Source organism: Mytilus trossulus, chromosome 13 (genome assembly GCF_036588685.1).
Source record: "Mytilus trossulus isolate FHL-02 chromosome 13, PNRI_Mtr1.1.1.hap1, whole genome shotgun sequence".
Classification (NCBI taxonomy): domain Eukaryota; kingdom Metazoa; phylum Mollusca; class Bivalvia; order Mytilida; family Mytilidae; genus Mytilus; species Mytilus trossulus.
Genome location: NC_086385.1, coordinates 16,713,054 through 16,738,381, shown reverse-complemented (window position 1 = coordinate 16,738,381; position 25,328 = coordinate 16,713,054). Strand labels below are relative to the sequence as shown.

The 25,328-nt window shown below is 31.8% G+C and overlaps 1 protein-coding gene across 1 annotated transcript; it reads right to left on the bottom strand.

Annotated features, from left to right (window-relative positions):
* Positions 1-20,041: 20,041 nt before the first annotated feature.
* Positions 20,042-25,328, bottom strand: LOC134695442 (fibropellin-3-like). Its single transcript, XM_063556694.1, has 5 exons — positions 25,265-25,328; positions 23,709-23,816; positions 22,736-22,905; positions 20,679-20,847; positions 20,042-20,146 (listed from the first exon to the last, which is right to left on the bottom strand). Exons 1-4 carry the CDS (start codon positions 25,293-25,295, stop codon positions 20,686-20,688), a joined length of 471 nt encoding a protein of 156 aa, XP_063412764.1. The 5' UTR covers positions 25,296-25,328; the 3' UTR covers positions 20,042-20,146; positions 20,679-20,685.

Below are 25,328 nucleotides of genomic sequence, written 5' to 3'. Positions count from 1 at the left end.
TGTGAACTTTTTTTTGTGATAATCCGTGCCTTCCGAAGCCTACGAATATTATATTTCTATTCTTTCTCTATCATAATGTGAAAATTTAAGAAACAATCTTTATTTTCATATATAATTTGAGTTGTTCATTTCAGAATTTCTAAGAAAATTTCCTTATCAAATATTTATTTAGCGCTTTATTTCGTGGTAGTAGCAATATCTAACGTTGCGTCATATACATAACTATAACATTCTTAATTTTCTTCATTTTATACAGGAAGCGAAATGCCGTCAAGAATTTGAATAATTTGATATCGGATATGTTCCTAAAGTCGTAACTACAATACCATTTCCTTTTTCACGAATGTCACCTACCGAATTAGAGTATCTACCGGATTTGTAATCAAATAAGCAGCATGACGCGGGCCACATGTGTAACAGGATCTGCTTACCCTTCCGGAGCACATGCGATCACCTTAGGTTTTTTAGGGGTTCGTGTTGCTTAGTCTTTAGTTTTCTATGTTGTGTCTTCTATACTATTATTTGTCTGTTTGTCTTTTTATTTTTAGCCATTGCGTTGTCAGTTTATTTTCTATTTACGAGTTTAACTTTCCCTCTTGTATCTTTTGTCCCTCTATTATGTCACTGCGACTGCGAATATTTTTGCTTTAATCGGTCGTGTCTGTTTGTTAATTATATTGTTTATATATATATATATATATATTCCATGTTTCTTTCAGATTAATTTTTCGACCAAAATCGCCCTGGCTATTTAGCTCACCTGGCCCGAAGGGCCAAATGAGCTTCTCCGATCACTTGGCGTCCGGCGTCCGGCGTCCGGCGTCCGGCGTCCGGCGTCCGGCGTCCGTCGTCGTTTACTTTTAAACAAATCTTCTCCTCTAAAACTACCAGGCCACAATTATCATTGGGTTATCTAGTTTAAATCTGCCCCTCAATTGATAATTTTATGGAAATTTTACTGTTTTTGGTTATTATCTTGAATATTATTATAAATAGAGATAAACTGTAAACAGCAATAATGTTCAACAAAGTAAGATTTAGAAATAAGTCAACATGACTGAAATGATCAGTTGACCCCTTTAGGAGTTATTGCCCTTTATAGTCAATATTTAACAATTTATCGTAAATCTTAGTAATCTTCTTCTCTGAAACTATTCGGCCAAATTAATCCATTCTTGGCCAAAATCAGTTTTGGGGTATTTAGTTTAAAAAATGTGTCCAGTGACCCGGCCATCCAACCAAGATTGCCGCTACGACTCAAAATAGAACATAGGGGTAAAATGCAGTTTTTGGCTTATAACTCAAAAAACAGCATTTGGAGCAAATCTGAAAAGGTAAAACTGTTTATCAGGTCAAGATCTATCTGCCCTTAAATTTTCAGATGAATTGGACAACCTGTTGTTGGGGTGCTGCCCCTAAATTGGTAATTTTAAGGAAATTTTGCTGTGTTTGGTTATAATCTGGTTACTATTATAGATAGAGATAATCTGTAAACAGCAATAATGTTTAGCAAAGTAAGATTTACAAATAAGTCAACATGACCAAAGTGGTGAATTGACCCCTAAGAAGTTATTGTTCTTTATAGTCAGATTTTTAACAATCTTTACTGACATTTTCCACTGAAACTACTGGGCCTAGTTCATTATAGATATAGATCATTGTAAGCAGCAAGAATGTTCAGTAATGTAAGATGTACAAACACATCACCATCACCCAAACACAATTTAGTCATGAATCCATCTGCTTCTTTTGTTTAATATTCACATATATTCATCTGTGATACATCTGAATTCTTATAATATTCCATAAAAGTTTTCCATTGTTTCAAAGTATAAAAGACTTATCTCCGTGCAATACATGCAGGCTCATATTATTGTTAACTACACTATGCTCAGTAGACAAGAATAAAAAGTTAGTTTCAAATTTTGATTCACATGCTATCTCTTCACTTTATCTTAAAATGCATCAGTAAAGTGTCATCATAAGTATTTCCAAAATTGTAGCAACTTATACATCATTGAAAGATGTCATTACTAGTAATATAAATTTAATTTCAGATCTGGATATGTGGATGGATATGACTCATATGGTGGCAAGAAAATATGGTTAGCTGAAGTAAACTGCAAAGGAGGAGAGGTAAATTTGGCTTCCTGTCAACATGCCGAATGGGGGAAAAACGATTGTAAATATATTGTAGAAATAAGCTGCCATAACGAAATTTTAGGTATGTACTTTTATTCAATATGTTCTACGCTAAGATCAATACAATTGCTTTTCATTATGTAATAGTCTCAGTTTAACGATTAGAATAATCATGACAGTCAATGATAGTAAAGTACACGATGAGATTCAATTATAGTAGTCTGTTCTGTTTTCCTCTTATTAGTTGTAGGTTGTCTCATGCTTTTAAATATTAGCTGACAACTTTTTCGAATTTTCTGTATTAATTCTCTGAATCGTCGTATTTGATTTGACTCTTTACTCTTTTTATTCAAGCGTCACTGATGCGTCTAATCTTAAACCTGATATCTTTGGTGAGACCAAGTGAGCTTTTCCCATCACGTGGCCTCTGTCGTCGTCCTCATCGTCGTCTTCTTTCCTCATCTTTAACTTTTACAAATATTCTTTTCTAAAACTACTAGGCCAGATTTAACCAAACTTTGCCAAAATCATCATTTTGGTATCTTGTTTTAAAAATGTGTCCAATAACCTGGCCAACCAACCAAGCTTGCCACTATGGCTAGACAGAACGTAGGGATAACATGTAGATATTTGCTTATATCTCTGAAATCAAAGCATTTTCAGACAAATTGGACAACCCGCTGTTGGGTTTCTACATCTGAATTAGTAATTTTAAGGACATTTGTGTCCAATGACCCTGTCTGCCAAACAACATGGCCAACATGGCTAAATATAACAAAAGAGTAAAATGCAGTATTTGGCCTATATCTCTGAAACTGAGGCATTGAAAGCAAATTTGATTGTAAATTAAAATGTTCAATAGGTTAAGATCTACCTGTCTTGAAATTTTAAGACCAATCAGACAAACCGTTGTTGGGTTGTTGCCCCTGAATCAGTTATTTTTCTAGGAAATTTTGAAGTTTTTAATTATTATCTTGAATATTTCGATAGATAGATAAATTGTAAACAGCAATAACGATCGTGGAGCTTCTGTTTTTTTTTATATTTTGGATCTGCCTCTTCTGTAAGATATGCGTGCACATATTTTGAAAAGATAACCCTGTATTTCTCAATATTGATAAATTTCTACACTCTTGGTTATATTCTAATTTTATTTATTTTTTATTTTTTCAAAACACTTTACTTAAGTTTTCATTATCATAATTCGATAACTACTTCTGCTAATTATCAAGATTTGAATTTTGAAACGCTTGCATAGGAAAATGCTTGAACTAATTCAGGAATATGAGACTTGTCATCTATTCGTTTGATTGGTTTGAACTTTTGATTTTGCCATTTTATTAGGGACTTTACTTTTTTATTTTCCTCGGAGTTCTTTTTTGTTTGTTTTGGGATTTTACTTTTTGCAAACTCAAAAACAGGCATACATGCCTCTTTACGCTCATTAGGCACAATCGTTCAAGTTGGAAATTATAACAAATTGGAAACCTGTCTTCGTTGTCCCATGGTTTAAATGAACCATATGGTATTTACTATTTAGTATAACATTTGGTTTTTGTGTCAACTTATCAAAATAGGTTGTCATGGCTTAATAAAAAGAACCATAGAAGGAGGATGAAAAGTAATTGTCTTTTATATTCAAGTCTTTAAACGATAGAGAAAATCTGAAGCAAACGGAAGTACTTACTTACAAGATTTATTACATGTAATAGTTTGTGTCTACCAAAATTATAAAAAAAAACTATGTATATGCAGATTTGTTTTACACATTTTGACGTATATTTTTGTCTATTGCCTTGTGTAAAGAAGAACTGTTAAAAAAATAGAGAAAATCAATAATGCCAATATGACTGGAGTGAAACGTACAATTCCTTATAAAAGGTTTTGTATTTGATTAGCTTTTTGAGACTGATTAAACATGATTGTCTGTCATCATGAAAACGTAAAACAAAACCCTGAAAGCCTTTGTTGCCCTTAAATAAGCTTTAATTTGTATGTTCACTGTATGTTCATATGAGTTTGTATATAAAATGGTAGCATGGAACTAAAAAACCCATTGGTCTTCCTTTTAGTCGAATGCGCAAGAAAGAATGATATTTAAACATTTTAAAAAAAGGTTTAGAAGAAGAAAATCTCACGAAATGGGTGAAATAAATTTCAACTTAATAATAATATGTTTGTAACTTTTATTTGTTGATAAGGTATCGAACACGACATTTTAATCAAATATACTTTTGCGTATATTTTACGGAATAACGCCAACTATATGAAGGACATTATTTCTGCTGTTCCTTCTGGTCGGAATTCCATAACGACTGGTTCTCTCTTGATTTTGTTGTTACATGTATAATGCATGCACTGTTGGTAAAGGATCAGCTCCTATCTGTTGATAAATCACATGTGAGCATTTACTTAACCGTCATTCGGGATACAATTTCGCGATGCCTATTCCTTATCACTTTTATTTACTGAAAGAAGGTTAGCAAAACATAACAATATTGTTTGGTATCAGGATACTATTCTTGACGATGATTTGTTAAAATATATACGAGTGCGTAGAATCAGGTTTAATTATACAAGGATGCGTCTTAATCGAAATTGCAGGAAAGACTAGGATGGGAACCTTTATCGACTGTTTTCTACATATGGAAATGTCTGTACCAAGACAGGAATATGTTTTAATTCGTTTAATGTGTATGAGCTTTTCATGTTGCTTTTTGATAGGAGCACAGTTTTTTTTGTCATTCTACTTAACATATCAAAAAAGCAAAATAACAAAAATATAGGAGACAAGAAAAAATGCTACATAATAGTAAATTCACATGATTCTTACTAACTAATAACATAATGTTATCCAACCTGATAGTCCCTGATCATGCTGATATAGACCAATGCGACACATATCGGTGATTATTTTTGGTTTCCCTTGTGCTAAAGACACGATTTTTAACCTAGTACCGTATGATTTTAGAATGTTGATTTTATATAAGCTATCCATATAAAATATAAACATTCTTGGTGAACATAATCCTTTGTCAATCATCTAAAGATTTTTTTCGAGATAATACTTTTACTAGTCATCAAATAGAATATTTAAACCATGCAGTTTTTTTTTTCGCTTACTGTTTTCACCATACCAAACATAAAATGTCTTAAAATTATTTCATACTATCATGATTGTTAAGTGATACTGTACTACATTTTTTTAGACGGATACGAATGCAACAATGAATTCAGCCAGGTTTGCAGCATGAAATGGGCTTGCGAGTATTTTGTACAAATAGTAGCAGGCGTAGCTGCTGGGTCCTTTATGACAACTGTTATGATTGTGCTGGTTGTCCAGTATGTTGTTTCACGCACGAGGACACAGAAGAAAGGTATTAGTATGCACAGGTCTTTTTAATCTAGTTCTTTCCTTGAAATTTAGTTTGAAGATACCTTCCTTTCTTTGTTGATTTAAAGTTGATCATTTGTATCAGAAACATCAAGATGGGTACCTCTACCGCATTATTTTCACTTCGTTGACCTACAGTTGGTAATATCGGTGTCATTTGGTCTTTTGTAGAGTGTTGTCTCAATAGCAATCATACGTTATGCCAATGGTCGCGTATGTTTCATGATTTCCTACAATTCCCTTTAACTGATAAGTAATCTGTTCACATTCTATAATCAAGTTATCGTTCATTTTATCAAGCACCTTAGTCAATGCGCATTTCAACATTACACAAATTATTCATTTCTGTAATATCAACTTTATTCCTTTGCCCAATTGTAATTTGAAATAGGGTCTCTGATTTTAAAGATAGGAAGTAATTACCCTTTTCCATCTTTTATCTTTTATATAATTGTTATTTGAACATATTGTATATTGTGTAGAACCGTACATGTAGTTACAAAAGTCGGGAAAACATGTACTAACTTGATGATCTCAACAACATTTACAAGGTAAGCGTTGGAGACATAATGCTTGCAATGAAACTTGAATCAAGTATGCCACTGCATGCTAATTGTGTGGGATAGACACATCACCACTATGAAACTTTTGACAGAGATCCCTTCGCCAGGAGTTGTTGTGTTTAAATAAAAAATAATACAAACAACAGAATTTACCACACATATTTCTTGAATAACCATTGTGGTAGATTGCCACATTTTGGGTGGCAAATGTCATAAAAAAAATGTTGAAAGCTTCAAAACTTAATGAATTTAACAGAACATTTATGACCAAAAATTAACTTTAAGAGAGTGCTTTTGGTTAAACCGATATTCGGAAGGCCAACATTTATTTTGAAAATAATTCATGATAATCCTTTTTTCTTTTCTTTACAGATCAACCGTATTCAAATACACTGTAAGTAAATATATTTAATGACAAAATTAGTTGCAATGAATTACCGGCATTTTCCTGAGAAATAAAAACCTATAATTTTACTCGGTTATTTCACTCATCTGACATCATAGAACAATATGTGTTTTTTAACGCAGCTGTCGATTACATCGCATCATTGTTAATACTAAATTGTTCAAACATGAAACATATTTCATATAATATGATAATACAAGCTTATGTGCTTATGTGGTTTATTAAGGTTCCACTAAAGTCAAAATATAGGACACTTCATAAACATCTAAACTTTGTAATAATAAAATAAAGTCATAAACTATGAGAAAATATGTTCATTTAAACATACTCTACATATACACACTGAATAAATTGTAAATAAACTTGAAATTGTTATGTTGTGGCCAAACCGGTTCTTGGGGTGAACACCAAATTTTCAAAACAATCTGGAGGCCTGCAAGACAACTTAGTTTGTTTAGAATTGGTATGGACGAATACTATTATATCTGATGCAGGGCAAGCTCATGTTGATTTTTTATAAAAAATTTCGAGTTTTAGTTAATTTCATGTATCTAAATGAACGAATATCGAAGGTACAATACAGAAATTTGACACATATGCCATTAAAACATATGTAAGTTACAAATCAACATGAGCTTGCCCTGCATTACATGTAACAGTATTCGTCCATACTAATTTTAAGCAAATTAAGTCGTCTCGCAGGCCTCCAGATTTTTTTGAACATTTGGTGTTCACCCCAAGAACCGGTTTGGCCTCAAACAGTTTCAAGCTTATTTACAATTTATTCAGTGTGTTTATGTAAAGTATGTTTAAATAAACATATGTTCTCATAGTTTATGACTTTATTTATTATAGGTTGAAAAATATAGGCAAAGTTTAGATGTTTATGAAGTGTCAAATATTTTGACTTTAGTGGAACCTTAACGCGCATCCGGCGTATATACAAAATTTAGTCCTGGTATCTATGATGAGTTTATTTACAACCACTGGGTCGATACCACTGCTGGTGGAGATTTATTTCCCCAAGGGCATCACCAGCCCAGGAGTCAGCACTTTGTTTGTGCTGACATGAATTATCATTGATATGGTCATATTTATAAATTTACTGTTTACAAAATTTTGAATTTTTGAAATACTAAGGCTTTTCTACCTCAGGCAAAACTTTAAGGAATTTTGGTCCCTCAATGCTCTTCAACTTCGAACTTTATTTGGCCTTTTTAACTTTTTTAGATTCGAGCGTCACTGATCTTTTGTAGACGAAACACGTGTCTGGCATATATACAAAATTTAGTCCTGGTATCTATGATGAGTTAATTTATTAGTATTTCTCGTTTCTTGTTCTTTCTATAGGTAAGACCGTTGGTTTTCCCGTTTGAATGGTTTTACACTAGTGATTTTTGGGGCCCTTGATAATTGCTGTTCGGTGAGCCAAGGTTCCGTGTTGAAGACTGTACTTTGACCTATAATGGTTTACTTTTATAAATTGTGGCTTGGGTGGAGAGTTGTCTCATTGGTACTCATACCACGTCTTCTTATATCTATTTATATTATATTTGTTTTATTTATAGGAAAACAGAAAATCCTACTCGAGAGTACGATGGTGTTGTTACATTCCAAAATGTGAGCAATGATGCAATAGTCCCGGATGAAATCTATGACATAGTAGAATAAAAAAAAATTAATACAACACATTTTAATGTAGTTACATCAGAACATAAATACCTCATTTCGATTTGAATTGATTATACATCGTTCAGGTAGATATATGTATGTAAACTCATTTGATGTGTTTTTTCACTTCAACTCACTGGGAAAATATTGGAAGAGTTTTACTAGACATTTTGATATTCTTAAACCTGTATGTTTTTCAAATTTTTGCAAGCGACAGAATTAAACAAAAATGAGGATCAGGTTTAATTGATAAAAATGTCATATATGTTTGGGTATGATTGTTCACCTTTGTACATTACTAGATATCATGTGTTAAATACTGGATAGGCAATAAATCTTGTAGTTATATTATAGCTGAAAATCAATAATATCCTCTCGTACATAATTTATGGGTTGTTTAAAATGTTTTTCCTCAATATTTAAGGTTTTTAGAATAGATTTGCTTGATTGTAAGCATACTTAAAATTACTGTTGGTTTTTTTGGGGTTTTTTTTTGGGGGGGGGGTATTTTTTATTTTGCTGTTTTTGTACATATTATGATAGCTTTTGTTTAACGGTGACAATGTTTACATAATGCTATACATATTTTCTCTTTTTTTTTCCTGTCTTTTTGGGCTGGGATGCGCTTTCTTTTTTGAAATTAATCTTTTCTAATTTTAAAGCCATTAATATATTTTCACCTTATTTTTTTTGGTTTGTTTTGTAAGCTGATTCAGTTTTGCTGATGTTAACGTTGATGTTAACTTTCGTAAATTGATTCTTCTAAATAGCTTTACTGTAGGTCATAACCTTTTCGGTTGTTTTAAAACTAAAATTGCGCCATGCGTTTGAACATTCTACGCTGTCGACATAAACATGATAAATCTACTCTCTTAGTTTATCTGATGTAGAAAATGTCATTCTTTTATATTACAAACAAAACATCAGGAACATATTCAAACTATAATTTTATTTTATTGTTATGAATTATAATCATAGAAGTTAACGTGAAATTGTATATTACAACAAATCTAAGATCTTCATTTTAGCCTAATATCAAGATAAGCGATATATTTTCTTGTACATAACCTTTTTTACTTTTTTCCCAATACTCAAAGTTTGTTTATATATATTTGCTTGTAGTTTATTTTTATGTTAATTTACATTTTATTAATCATTTTTTATGTAAAGCAAACAATGTTTACTTCATTCTATATAGATGTTTCTTATGATGGTCAAATGATCTGTATACTTTTTGGTGAAAATTAGATTTAAACTTTTTGATTTACGGCACTTTGTAACTAAAACAGGGGTGTGTTTTTTCACATGTCGCACTGTATCTCAAAAACGATTCTTGATTATGGCTTAAAACTTTAAACACTTCTTAGTTATATTAATCTTAATATCTGTATACTTTTTGGTGATGATTCAAAATTTCATTTTTGAGTTATTGAATATTTTGTAAAAAAGGGGGAAGGTTTTTTTACATGTCGCGCCATATCTCAAAATCGATTTATGATTATTGCTACAAACTTTACACATGTCTTTGTTATATTAATCTTAAGATCTGTATACTTTTTGATGATGCTTCAAAATTTCATTTTTGAGTGATTGAGTATTAAGTAAAAAAGGGGGAGGTTTTTTTTTTTACATGTTGTGCCGTATCTCTATAACAATTTATGATTATTGCTAAAAACTTTACACACTTCTTTGTTATATTGATTTAAAGATCTGTATACTTTTTGGTGATGATTCAAAATTTTATTTTTGAGTTATTGAGTATTTTGTTAACAGGGGAATTTTTTTTTACATGTCGCGCCGTATCTCAAAAATAATTTATGATTATTGCTTAAAACTTTACACACTTCTTTGTTATATTAATCTCAAGATCTGTATACTTTTTGATTTTGATTCAAAATTTTATTTTAGTGATATTTAGTTTTTTGTAAAAAAAAAACCAGGGTGGGGGTTTCCCGCCGTGTCTCGAAAACTATATATGGTTATTGCTTAAAACTTTCTCAGAAACTATTTATGATTATTGCATATAACTTCCACATAAGACGTCGGGCGTATCATGCGCTCATGGCGCAGTTGTTTATTAATTTAAAGCAAACACTTTTCACTTCTTTATATTAGATATATTTTTCATTAGATTATAAAAAAAAACATATGTTCTTGAGGCATGTTTAGAAATTTAGAAATTTATTTATATTTTGGTATTTTGCTGTAAAATAGACGTAGATTATATTATGGCTGTCAACTTTTCACTTTTAGCCTGACTGCAGAGCAAGATTCATCGTGTCATCGTAATTATTTTACTTCATTATCATTATTTTTTGTTTGCATTTATGTTTTCTGTTTAATTAAAGGCGTAGGAACGGTAAAGCTTTAATTCATTTTTTAACATTAACATTTTTTTTGGCAATAAACAATCCTCATTTTAAAGAAATAATATACTGATAAAGTTTAGGTTACAATCAGTAACATCTATTTTATTTGCTATCGACTAGAGTTAAAGAACATAGTTAACTTTATTTTTGACACCTCAGCTTGTATTTTCAAAACTTTATTGTAGAGTTGTATTGTCATTGACGTGAACTCCACATCTCTTTATATTCCAATTGTTAACAACATAGGGCACATCTTTCGACAAACGTAAGCAGTCCATATGAAATTGCATTTTATCTGCTGGGAAAAAAGTTAAAAGACAAAGTTTATTATTTATTTTTAATAAAGGCAACCTCACAATAATAAAAGTAACCAAGGTATATGGTTTTGTGTCTCTCAGATAAGGGAAGTACAGTTTTACCTGTCGGTTTTGATTTTGAGATATTTTGATGATTGAGAAAGATTCATAGAAAAAAAATTACAAACACTTTTTTACGTGTTTGTTTTGCGACAAAATTAAGAATTTCAGTATTTTTTATGAAATTATACATCACATGTAAAAACTTTTTCAGTATAACATGTCTAACGAATATTAACAATTTTTCGAAAAAAACAAAAATACAAGTTAGCAGAATTGTTTCATTATTATTTGACCGCGATATAGCCTGTTTGTGCTGAAACGGTGTAAAGCAATCACAAAACAATCATTCAATCATATTTGTTTTCCCTTAAATTTTGTTTAAAACGTTTTAACGTTTCGTTGCAAAAGGAAATCATTTGATAACCTTGATTTAAAAATATTACGAGACTTTTTTATTGTCATTTCGACTATTTAATTTTATGACGCATTTGATTTTGTATTTGATTTTTAAATAAATGCGTGAATTGTATGTGTAACCGTGCTTATTTTAGAGCACCTTTGAAATTGTTCCTGTAAGCATATTTAGATCCATTTACAACGTCCGACTATAACTGAATTTTAAATTAAGATCGCAATAATTCTAAAAAATGCTGGTAAAATCAAAAAGTGTGTTGTTTGTCTTTGTTAGAAATAACAAATGTTACTTTTTTTGCGTCACTGACATTTTTCAAATTGGAAGTTCTCTGATAATATTATGTTATAATGTCTTCTTCATAAAGAAAATAAGTGAAAAAACGTCATTGAACGTTAATATTCAGGTTGATAAGTATCTCCCCTGAAACTGTAGTCACGCTATTCATCATGCAGGTTTTGAATTTAACTTTATGCTTAATGTATTATGCTGTTATTTGTTTTTGCTTTCATATCAAATAAATATATCTTTCTATCTTGTTCACATTTATCATTTTCAACATTTTTTAACAAAATACAAGCACCATTTGCTTACTCTTCTGTTGTTTCAAATGATACCTACACTTGCAGTGTTTCAAGCGATAAAGTTGTTTTGTATTTTTCGGAATAAAAAACCATGCAAAAGTTGAGGATTTAATGGACATTATGTGCATTCCAAACAACAGTCATCACATTGAGGGATGTATTTTCTTATTCGTTTCAAACTTTATGAAAATTATCATTTCTAAGATAATTCTTGGTTTCAATGCTCTTCAACTTCGTAAGATTTATTTGACTTTTCTAGCTTTCTTTTTTAAATTGAAGCGTCACTGATGACTTTTTCGTACACGAAACGATCGTCTAGCGCAAATACTAAATTTCAATTATTGTATCTATGGCGAGTATATCTACATATGTTCAAGATATTTGATTTTGTCATTGACAACAAATTTTTACGTTCAGTAGACATGTTCTTTCAGCAAACATAAGCAGTCATATGTGTACTACTCTTCCTTTTGACTTTTATCTTGATTCATATGAGTTTATATAAAAAAAAAAAAAAACTCTTATAAGGGAATGAAAAGAAGCAAGCATTATTCTTAAACAAAATGGCCGAAATTAAAGATTATATTTTCTCATTAATAATTCAAAGTTTGGTGACTATGTTAAATGCATCTATCCGATAAAACTTGACATAACAAATATATTTACATCAATTTCGCTGTCTCTCACTTCACCTACATTAGTACTGCAACTGACATCGAAAAAGACGCTTAGTTAACGAGTTTAATGGTCCGGAATAACACACGGCTGCAAATTGTTTTAAATGATAGAATAATATCTATATTTTAATTTCCGTCAGGTCGGAAAAAGTTTCTATGGTCACATTTTTGTATGTTATCCCTTTAATGGGGGTACCTCTCAATTTACGCTTTGGGGTAGTTACCTCAAAATCCAAAACTATATTTTTTAGTTAAATTTCCCGCCATTTTCGTAAATATTTTCTATGCACATATCATCAAGGATCATCGGAATGATGAAGACATAAATATAATACCATCTCCAAGTAAAACTTTTAAACTTAAAGTTGGCTGTTTTTTAGATAGAAATTTAACGCGTTTCTCTTTGAAAACATATGATTCAAAAACAGTATTGGGCATTTGAGAGGAAAAAACATATTATTGAGATACCGCATGCAAATTTTGTTGGGAAAATTCCAAATTATTTTGTCAAAAACTCAAAAATAAAAGCATCATTTGTACCTTTTTTAATTACGGAAATTTCAAATCCGTCAATCAGCTTCCCCATTTATTTTTTCCTTCACAATCAATTTGATAGTTTCGATGTGACTATGTAGATTTTGTAGGAGAAATTAACTTATCTTTGTGTGATTTGAATAAATATAGTAGTTCTGTCGTGTATTTTCTGTAAATAATTTTTATTTTTGTTTACAAAATTTTGACTTTTTATAAGAGTTAACCAAATCCTTCGGATAAGAGTTTTTTCCGGATAATAACTACTTGATATTGCGTGAAAATACATTGTATGTCAATGTTTAACATCAGAGCAATTAATATGCAGGCAAGTGGTCGGGGGAAAAGTATTATTGAAGTTTCTCAGACATTTGGTGTGTGGCAAGTGATGATAAAACCAACTTTTCTTGATATTCTGCTTTCCCTTAGTGAATCATCAGTGATGTTATGAGACTTGCACCAGAAGGCAAAATTAGTGCGTCTTTCAATTAGATTGATTGATTGATTGTTGGTTGCTCAACGTCAGTGGCAAATATTTCATGCATGTTCAGGACGAGAATTAGTAAACAATAAAAACAATAGGTAGGTTTTTATCCTAATAGAGGACATTCGGGATGATGGTCGGGAAAATTTAGACTGCCACTGGAAAATGATGGTATACTGGATTGGGACAGAAAATTTCCATTGATACATGCCACCTACGGACCCCTCAAAGAGTTGTTGCAATGGTTAACGTGCAAAGAACGTGGCACTCCCTTTACACGAAGCATCGGATTTAACGTCCCCATTCTGACCGGAGGTGGCTGCGAACTTGATACATCCCGCACAGCTAAACGGACTCCCCACTTCGTTTTACTATCGGTCGGGAGAAAACCAAGTAACCATATTTCGTTTCTTCAGTCACCCTTGGGGAACTTTTAATTAGAAACAACAGAAATCCATATATGTGATCAAACTGATCGACATGTATCCTCACAACCTAACACTTTTATACGATCTCGCGCTCAGTTTCTTACTTGTAGTTTGGATTCGAAAACAGTTTTTTTTTGTTAAAAAATAGCAAATTAAAAAAAAACCCAGATAACTACACAAAAATGAGTCCGCTAAACGTGTTGACAGTCTTCAAGTTGAGCTTATTAATGTGGGTAATTATTTACCCATGCATAACTAAGTACTTATTGAAGTCAACACCTGTGAAATTAAGTAAAACAGTTACTGCAAAATTAGAATTTAAACTTGCAGTCAGTTCATTTATTACGGTTGTTAGTGATTTGATTTGTTCTTCCATAAGAGAAAGCCTTTCTCATATAGCACATCCTCTACATATACCGACCACTTTTACCCAAGATTGTCTCTGATGCTTACCAAACTGCCAAACTCAAGAACTAACTAGTTATTGCAACACCTTACAATTTAAACACAGTGGGGCCAAGGGATATGAAAAATAGAGCTAATCTCTGAACTCAATTTAGGGGATGCCATATATGCTGGAGGAAAATTGAAGTCTATGTTAAGACTTCCAGAATAACACCAAGTTGTGTCTGAAAATATCAAGAATACATTAAAAGAAGAACAATTATCCACCCCGCCACCAGTGCTCATATGAGCTATGTCTTCGTTTTTGGTATGTCTATGGAATGATGCCCGCATAGCTTCTTAATAGATATAGGAAGATGTGGTATGAGTGTCAATGATACAACACACCATTCAGTTCACAATTTATAAAAGTAAACCATTATAGGTCACGGTCCGGTCTTCAACACGGAGCTTAGGCTCAAAATTCATCTGTTAGTTTATTGATGAAAAATAACACAAAGGCGCTTCTGAACCGTATATTGTCCCTAAAGATAAAAAAAATCGGAAATATATGGCTAATACAAAAGCAATCGTTTCTGTAGCAACATTCGCCATATTACATTTGGGATTGGCAGTGCAGATATATCATGCATATGCATATGGGAATATGGGTCACGAACATTGATCGAAACTTTGTACTCACATTGCTTTTGTGTTTCCTATGCAAAGGTTAGACTTTATCTGATAAGTTTGACCGAACCATGACGGTATTTTCGCTACAGATAGCATTTGTTCTCAAAAATTTGTGACAAAAACAAACTCTATCTTGCGCCGAACTTGTTCTTATAAAAAAGGGAAGTTTCTTGTAATGCTAATACGCGTACTGAATCCGGATATGATGACTAAGAGATTGATGCATGTTCCTATTTAAGATGGTACCCAACACTTAGACTAAAATTAATTTGGCTCGTTTAATTTTCATAAAATTTTGGCAAAGTATTTACTTTGATCCTTTGACAAAAATATAAAACTTTAAAAAAAATTGAACCAAGCATTTTATCAGAAAATTTACACGGTTTATATAGCAGTTTGACAAAAACTAATTTTGATCATTGAGAAGCTTAATATTTCCTTAACAACATAACGTCCTTAAAACGTTTAGGTGATTTTACAGAGTTATTTCCCTGTAGTGTTAGGTACCACCTTAATGAATACTTCAGCTATAGTGTGTCGCTTTTAAAAGTTATATATAAAGATCATGACTGATTTTGAATTACAACATTCGAAAATTGGCATTGCATTGTATAATTTTTCATCCTTCCCGTAAAATATTAATGAGTTAACTTTTTAACCAGGATTATCCCACTTAAAAAAATGTTCATGCACCAAACTGACTTTGTTTTACACTTATTTTTTTTTTAAAACCTCGCATTCGCCTCGGGTGACTAAAGTATATTTTGAGTTATAACTCCTCTATCGAGACTTTGCAAATATACAATATGTATTTATCTATTAGTAGATGTTATATTCAACAAAATACACAACCTTTAAGATGCAAAATTAAAAACACTGTTTCAGCACTTGAATTTTGTTTTTTTCAAAGATAGAAAAAATATTGAAATAATTTGATAAACTAGTGTTTTATAGTTTAGAAAATAATTCTGTAATATACTATAGTGAAACACTACACAAAACATGAAAGTGTATGGATGTGAAAAGGTCAAGGCCACTTCTTCTTTTGCTTTGTCTTAAATGGAAAAAAATCAGAAGGTTTCAATTCAACGACATTTTATAATGGCAGCTCTTCATACAAATAGTCAAATTTGTCGTTTTAACATCGTTTATAGCATATGATTATGACTGAATCGTTTTTGTAGCATTCTATTGAATAAATATCAGAATATTTCTCCTTTTTGTCCTTGTGGTTGAAATATCGATATCTGTAGGTCTGACCTTTGACCTCAATTTCACAAAATTGTGACCACTCTGGATTTTTACGACCCAACTTTTCTTATTGTACACGTTTTCCTCTTTCCATCGATATATAATTTAGGTGTGTGTTCTTTCGGACCATTAAAGTTTTAAGGAATGAACTCTGGTTGCAGTACTACATCTAGAAATTGACAACATGGGTCGTTTGAAACAAAGTGGACGATTAAGCTTCCAAACTGATTTTCCTTTTCAATGATGCAATATTCCAGTAGCGGCTATAAATGTATTATATATCTGCCAGTTTATTGGATGTTATAGATCATTAGAGTTCTGTCTCGATTTCTCTTAATAGAGGAATGTGACCTCACGAATGAGACATGTGTACTTACAAAGAGAGTCAGGAAAGAAGACAATATGATGTCATGATTTGCTTACTCTTCCAGTACTCCTGACGCAAACCTTAGTATTTTATGAGGTTTGTTATTTTTTATTTTTCTTGTCTTCTTTCAGTTTTTGTCTTGACGGTGCCAGTCTTTCTTCGCGATATAAGTTTTGAATGGCCCCTTGGTATCTTCCGCTCCTTCCGTTTTGACATAACTCATTCTGTCGTTCAATACATAGAAATGTAAGTCCTGATTTGCACAAAGTGGCTAATTTTGCAATCTTCATGTCAATATCGAATTTTTTTCGTACCTTCTTTTCACTGGTGAGTCTTTTGGTAGACGAAACGTGCATTTGGCGTTTATACAAAATTTAGTCCTGGTATCTATGATATCTTATATATTCATACAGTGTGAACAATTTAACGGGATACTAAACAAAATCCAGGCAAAGTTCGCTCAGTTCGTTATTTCTATATGCATTTTTACTTATTTCTCATTAATTTTGAATAGTTGTAGAAATGTAACATCCCACAAAAGAAAATAGTTACATATGTATATGTGTATTCTTTGAAATCATAAAAATAAGAAATTTCTTTCTCTGTGTATTCGTGTTCCATCACCACGCTGGATATAAGTTACATCACGTCCAACATTTTTTGTTGGTGTAATTTAAACACAGTTTCCGTAGTAGAAATATACAAACTTAAATAAAAGAGTACATAATACACCTTTTTCCAGGATAAGAAATAAACTTCAAATACTTTCAAAGCGGTTTGTGTTTGTACCGGCCGACAAAGCAGCCAACAATGTGGTGGTGGTATGCCGTAAATACTACACGGACGTTCTTAAGAATGAAATTTTAAATTCATCTACATTCAAGTCCATCCGCTCCACAGAGAGTCATATAGTAAATAAGCATATCACAACCACATCAAAGCTTAAGGCTTCTTCTGAAAATTTGAATGTCCCTACTATGTATTGGCTACCTAAACTACACAAAAAAAACATTTAAATGTCGTTTCATCTCGGCCTCTTGTAAGTATTCTACAACTTATCTGTCAGCGCTCTCAACTAGTTCATTAACTACTATTAAAGACCTTATCATAAACTATTGTAATAAAATATATGAACATAGCGATATAAACCATTTTTGTAGTGTAAAACATTCTTTGGATGTTTTAGATAAATAACGGGCTTTTGATGGTCCTTTTGATTCTGTTAATAGTTTTGATTTTTCTACTCTTTACACTGCACTTCCACACTATCTTATTAAACAAAAGTTTTCCGATTTAATTAAATGGTCGTTTGGTAAAGCTGCATGTAGATATATTTGCTGCAACTCATTTAAAGCCTTCTTCTCTAATGAGAAGGGTAAATATTCTAGATATATTACTGGAGGTGTGATGAGATGATTGAAGCTGTTAATTTTCTCCTTGATAATATTTTGTTTTGAAGTTTAGTTTTACCTATAGAAAACTTATTTCAAACGGGATAGCACATCCTAATTTTTACGGAAATGTTGTTAACCGTACCGGAAATTTAGAAATTATCCATGTAAACTTGTCGCTTCTTTAAAATAAACTTATTTTATAAAGTTACCTATTCAATACTGTAATAAGATCATTGAATATTGTTTTTATTGGTATAAATATTGATTGTGTTATCAGTAAATTAAAAGCTAACTAAATATTACTAGTATGTTATGTACATATACATATTACTGGATCTACAATCTGTCGATATCTGTAACTTGGCATTGTACAAGGTCATGTTTTTCTCTGGCTGTTTATGACGTCTTTACACTAAATCCATTGGATGTTGGATGTGTACGAGTTGATTATATAGACTTTGATGCATGATGTTTTTTTAGTTATTAGTGGCTTTGAACTAGCTGTCAGATAATTGCGAGTACTCTTAGATCTGTTCATTTTGTCATTTTGTGTCCGGATGTATAAGTACCCGGCCACGCCCACTTGTATTTTTATCCATCTAATGAGTTAATCCTTTTTCAACTGATTTTTATAGTTCTTTCTTATATTGTACTGTTATACCACTGTCCCAGGTTAGGGGAGGGTTGGGATCCAGCTTACATGTTTAACCCCGCCACATTGTTTATGTATGTGCCTGTCCCAAGTCAGGAGCCTGTTATTCAGTGGTTGTTGTTTGTTTATGTATTACATATTTGTTTTCCGTTCATTTTTTTACATATATAATGCCGTTAGTGTTCTCGTTTGAATTGTTTTACATTGTCTTATCGAGGCTTTTTGTAGCTGACTATGCAGTATGGGCTTTGCTCAGTGTTGAAGGCCGTACGGTGATCTATAGTTGTTAATGTCTCTGTCATTTTGTTTTTTTGTGGATAGTTGTCTCCTTGGCAATCATACCACATCTTCTTTTTTATATTAACCTGCATATGTATGACGCGGAATCAGGGTCACAAATATGGAATAAGGCTCGAATCCTTTAAACATATGCTAAAATGAACTTGGTAAATGTGAAACTTAATATTCATGACCTTGATTCCGCGGCAACATTTCTGTATAAGCTGAACAATTCAGTATATGCCCAAATTTATTTTGCATATGCTAAAATCATTTAAGGCTATGCTTAAATTATTTTCGAATCTACTTAAATCGATATTTATGACCCTGATTCTGTGTTGTACATTTCCAAGCTCATTCAGCGGCTACTAAGACTACATAAAACGTTATCAGTGTTTGATTGATGAACCATTGTTATTTTCTGACAAACGGTTCATCGGATGATACCAAAAACTTCCGTATCAATTACACAAATAATACATGATTTTCTTGAAATATAGATTATAGGTAATGATTTTCTTGAAATATAGATTATAGGTAATGATTTTATTATCACCTTGATTACATGTTATAGTGTTCTTTTATTTATTTTAGTGAATTGAAACAAGTGAGAAAGGTTACGTTAGTTACAATTACAATTAGTCTGTTTGCTCACAAATTGTTGTCAATGTAATAAAATTGTATGCGACGGTCGTACAAGTAAAAGGCTTAGCTAGCTTTTCAACAATATTAAATCCGTCATTTTCTACTAAACGAAATACATGTACCAAGTTAGGCATATATCAGTTGTTTTACATTTGTTTGATGTGTTGGAACGTTTGATTTTGCCATTTTCCATTTTGGATTTTCCTTGGAGTTCAGTAGTTTTTTTATAATATTGTATACCAATGCAATTATATCAAGCTATTTTAGTACTAAAAGGAAGTTGTTTTGTTCACTTAGGTAATTGATCAAGTTCAAAAACTGAGCGTAAGAAAACGCTATCAAAATTATTTGATTTCCTATTAGTTTGTGCGAAATTGATTCGGTGTATAGTTTTACTTGACATCAACTTTATTGTAGTGGTACAACATTTACACGAAATTTCTCATCATTTTTTAGTAAACCTGAAAAAGATAAATATGTATAACATTATTTAAGAATTTGTCATCGTATTTCTGTACATTAATATTATTTTGCAGTTAAAAACAGATAAAACTTAACGTTTTTTTCTTTTTCATAATTTGTTTAATATCAATATCATTCTTCTTCTAAATATAGTTATAATGTTGGGTTTTTTTTCTCGTTGTCTGCAGTGATTTTATGTTGTAATCTATTGATGTAAAACACACACAAAAAAGGAAAACATGACAAAGATTTTTAGATATGGCAATCAAATCTGTCAAATTACTGCAATGAAAAAGAAGTTGATTACATGTTCCAAGTATTTCTTTTCGAAAGTAATTTATTCCTTGAACTTTTAAAATTCAAATTGTTTTACTTATATCTTGCAGGTCCTAGATGGTTAACATAAAATAACATAAGTTGATACTATACTGTGCTTTACGATCAGTTAAAGTGTTAATTGCGCTATATAGTTCTTTCATGTGATTATCTTTGAAATAATTTTAAAAAAAACTTGTAACGTCAAAGCCTTACCTCAAGACTAAGAGAAATATGTAGCTTTAAATCCCCTACCAGTATTACTGTGGTCAGATGTAAATACTACGAGCATGTAATTGCTGGTTGACTGGACTCTTATACTACTACTTATGGAACCAGAACGCTTCAGTAAGAGCGAAGATGACATAGTTGATCCATCATAAACCTGAATTATAAACCAAAATAGAAAAATTAAAATGAAATATTGGCTTTCAAAGACCTCCGAATCTAAACTTCAAAATCTATGACAATATTTTAAGGTGTTGAAAACAACCGGAATGTTATTACAAAACTAAATGGAATCATTTTTTTTTCTATTGTTGTTGCCCTTGATTGACATTTTTTACATGATTTTTCTTGACTTTATCTACAGTTAATGATGTTTGCTTCCTTATATTTTTCATTTTGGAATCCTGTGGTGTTATCCATGGCTTATTTTTTCAAAATTTTATTACAAACAATTTTGAAATGTGGTCATTTATAAAATTCCTGTTTACAAAACTGAATTTTTAGAAAAAAAACTAAGGATTTTCTTATCCCAGGCATATAAAAATATATGGAGCTGGCATGTCAGTTAACTGCTAGTAGTCTGTTGTTATTTATGTATTATTGTCATTTTGTTTATTTTCTTTAGTTACATCTTCTGACATCAGACTCGGACTTCTCTTGAACTGAATTTTAATGTGCGTATTGTTATGCTTTTGCTTTTCTACATTGGTTAGAGGTATAGGGGGAGGGTTGAGATCTCACAAACATGTTTAACCCCGCCGCATTTTTGCGCCTGTCCCAAGTCAGGAGCCTCTGGCCTTTGTTAGTCTTGTATTATTTAAATTTTAGTTTCTTGTGTACAATTTGGAAATTATTATGGCGTTCATTATCAATGAACTAGTATATATTTGTTAAGGGGCCAGCTGAAGGCCGCCTCCGGGTGCGGCAATTTCTCGCTACATTGAAGACCTGTTGGTGACCTTCTGCTGTTGTTTTTTTATTTGGTCGGGTTGTTGTCTCTTTGACACATTCTCCATTTCCATTCTCAATTTTATATAAAGATTACCTTGGCCGTATTTGGCACAACTCTTTGGAATTTTGGATCCTCAATGCTCTTCAACTTTGTACTTGTTTGGCTTTATAAACATTTTGATATTAGCGTCACTGATGATCGAGTCTTATGTAGACGAAACGCGCGTCTGGTGTACTAAATTATAATCCCGGTACATGAACTATTTAAAGCTTTATTTGAAAACCTTATACAATCATTAGTTTCATCTCAAGGAAACATTTATGTTACAAGTAAAAATACACATGATTGCGGCGAATATTGAATACTGAAGACCGACAGTGGAGAGAGGGGTAGTATTGAATTTTAGTATGAGTTCAAACTCTTAGAGGTTCAGAGCATAGACATGATGATGATACGTCACAGAGTTGAAGTTTGAATTAAATAGTTGTGCATATCAACTTTCCATTATAGGATAATAAAAAAAATAAAAAAATTCATGATGAAAGTGATAGTTCATCTCCTGTTACTCATTTACGAAAAAGCAACATTATACTGATAATTTTTAAAACTGCTTAACAATATGTCTAATGCATTTTTTAAGTGTGATAAATATCAATTAATAAGTAAATCATTGGTCATATAAGTAGACATTCTGATTAAGTTTATGAAGTTTGTTCCTATTTGCCCGATTTTCGGAATCCTATGGTTTTATCCATGTACATTGTGTATTTCCATTGTTGAATTTGGCCTACTAAAATCATATCTACTTTTATTTTCATTATTAGATTGCATATAGTTTAAAAAGCCATATTAGAAATCTTACAAAATACTTTTATCATTTCATAATTTTTTTAAACCAAAAACAAGGGCAAATGATAATAGTACGAAAAATCTAGAGAGAATCTTTTCTAGACAAATTTTCAATGAATTATATCTCGAAAACAAGCCCTTAATTTTTTCTGCTTTTTGGTTTCTTTATTCATATACTATCATTTTAGAACAGTCTTTTATTTTGGAACAGAGCAGCGAACATCCTTAAGTGCATTTCACTTACTCGAACGTGATCACAACATTCTTCGGTGTCGACTCTAGAAACTGTCAGGGTAATGTTATGTCCAGGTTGCACTCGTATGGAATATTTGTACCTAAGGTTATTCGTATAGTAGTTAGGGTAGCCCGGAGAGCTTATTATTGCTGATGAATCTGTGAAATATTCGAAGTTCCCTACAAAACAATATTTTAAAATCATAACATTGAATGTACCCTGTTTATTTTCACTGATCCATTTGAATTATCAATTGTATGCCCTACTACGTGGTAGAGGGGCATTATATTTGTCGGTTTATGCATCCGTTCCTTCATCCGTCCGTTCGTTCGTTTGTCCGTCTGTCACGTGTACGGTTAACGTTTTTGGTCCAGGTAGTTTTTGATGAAGTTGCAGTCCAATCAATTTGAAACTTAGTACACATCTTCCCTACGATACGATCTTTCTAATGTAATGCAAAGTCAGAGTCTTTATCCAAATGTCACGGTCTCTGGAACATATAAAATGATAGTGCGAATCGGGCATCCGTTACTGATGGACACATTCTTGGGTTTTTTTTTATCTTGACAGCAAACTTTTTTAATTCCATATTCGGAAGCACAAAGAAGTGATATTATAATGTTCCGACATTAAAAAAGACTTGTACTTGACTGTATCATTGATATGTGATAAAGATACATATATATGCATATCTTTATTATTTTCCCATTTTTTGGAACAATTTACAAAACTATTATTATCAGTGTGATTTGATAGTAATAATTTTTGTCCCCTTTTTAGATATTTTTCCATAAATGCCATTTCAGAAACATATTTACTTTTTTAATAAGAACTCCATAACTGTTAAAATGTTTAGCCATATAATAAGTTTTCTAATGACATAACAGATTTTTATAATATAGGTTTAAGCCGTTATATGAGTTCCCCTGCCATATATTATCTCTTTTATTAAAGCAACAATTTGTTGACTTAAAAAACTTACATTCACAATTGACTCCGTCGTAACCTTCTGGACAAATACATCTGTATCCATTGACCTTGTTTCTGCACACACGCTTATTTTGACAAGGATTACTGTCACAAGGTGTATCTATAATGTAAAATGTATATATATCCGTCGCCTTACTAATTTCTGTATTGTGCTTGCTATTTAGCGGTGGAACTTTATGTATTATGGTTGTTAGTTTGCCGTGTTACCTTATTTATTATGCATTCTATTTTTTGTTTGGTGGTACCTTGTTTATTATGCCTGTAATTGTGTGCTAGAACCTTATCTAATATGTTTGCCATTTTGCAGTGGTACCTTATGTTTTATACTTGCATTGTTTTGGTGGTATCTTATATATTATGCTTGCTATTCTGCAGTGTAACCCTTATGAATTTTTCTTATTATTTTTTTGTGATACTTTATATATTATGCTTGCTACTTTCCGGTGGTAACTTGTGTATTATGCTATGTTGTGGTGGTACCTTATATATCATGCATTCTATTTTACGGTGTCACCCCTATGTATTTAGCTTGTTATTTTGTGGTGGTACCTTATGTATCATGCTTGCCATTTTGCGCCACCCTTACTGTCTTTCCATACGCCCAAAAAGCGTTGACGACTTGCTGCTGATTTAACGTGTGTCGTTTGTTTTCTCTTATTTTTGAGTGTAAATTCGCATTGCGATAAGACGTGTCACAGTACTTGTCTATCCCAAATTCATGTATTTGGTTTTGATGTTATATTTGTTATTCTCGTGGGATTTTGTCAGATGCTTGGTCCGTTTCTGTGTGTGTTACATTTCAGTATTGTGTCGTTGTTCTCCTCTTATATTTAATGCGTTTCCCTCGGTTTTAGTTTACTGTTGCCTTTATTGTGTTCTAAATAAGGTTCTTCGTTTGTTGGCTCATGTAAGGGAAGTGGGAACAAACGGTGTCTGATCTGCAAGCAAAAACTGAATACCAAGACTTTAAAAAATTTCACTTCACTGGTTCGGAAAACACCACATTTTGCAATGTTGTTTGAAGGACAGCATGTGATCTGTATCTTCTACAGGGTTATAAAAAAAACAATGTTGGAGAGTCAGAAAAGCAAATCTTTAATATCAGACGACATTTGAGATCCCCTGGTCATACTAAAGATGATCTTAATCGACTGACTATGATTATAATTGACCACAACACTGATGGGTATATGGTATAAGGTGGAGCGAATCACTATTTTTTTGGATATGAAAATTTAACAATAGTTGGCACCAAATGGGATCAACAAAAAGGTGCAATTCTTTTTATTGGGTGAAAAACAAAAGATAAAGTTCGACCATATCACCCAAAGAAGCGACCATATCACCCAAAAGAGCGACTAGAACTTCTATACTTGCTATTCTCAACATGGCTCCGACAATTTTATAAAATCCATTCTATCATGATTATTAACAGATTGGACACAAATTGATTGATAAATAAGAAGAAGTTTTTCTACACTTCTTCTAATTAGACCGGCATATAAAAGAACTTTGGCGTCCTTCTCTTATTGAATAAGTGTAACTTACCAAATGTTAGGCATATTGTCTGATTGTACATGGCTGATATACATTTTTGGCCAACTTCACATGG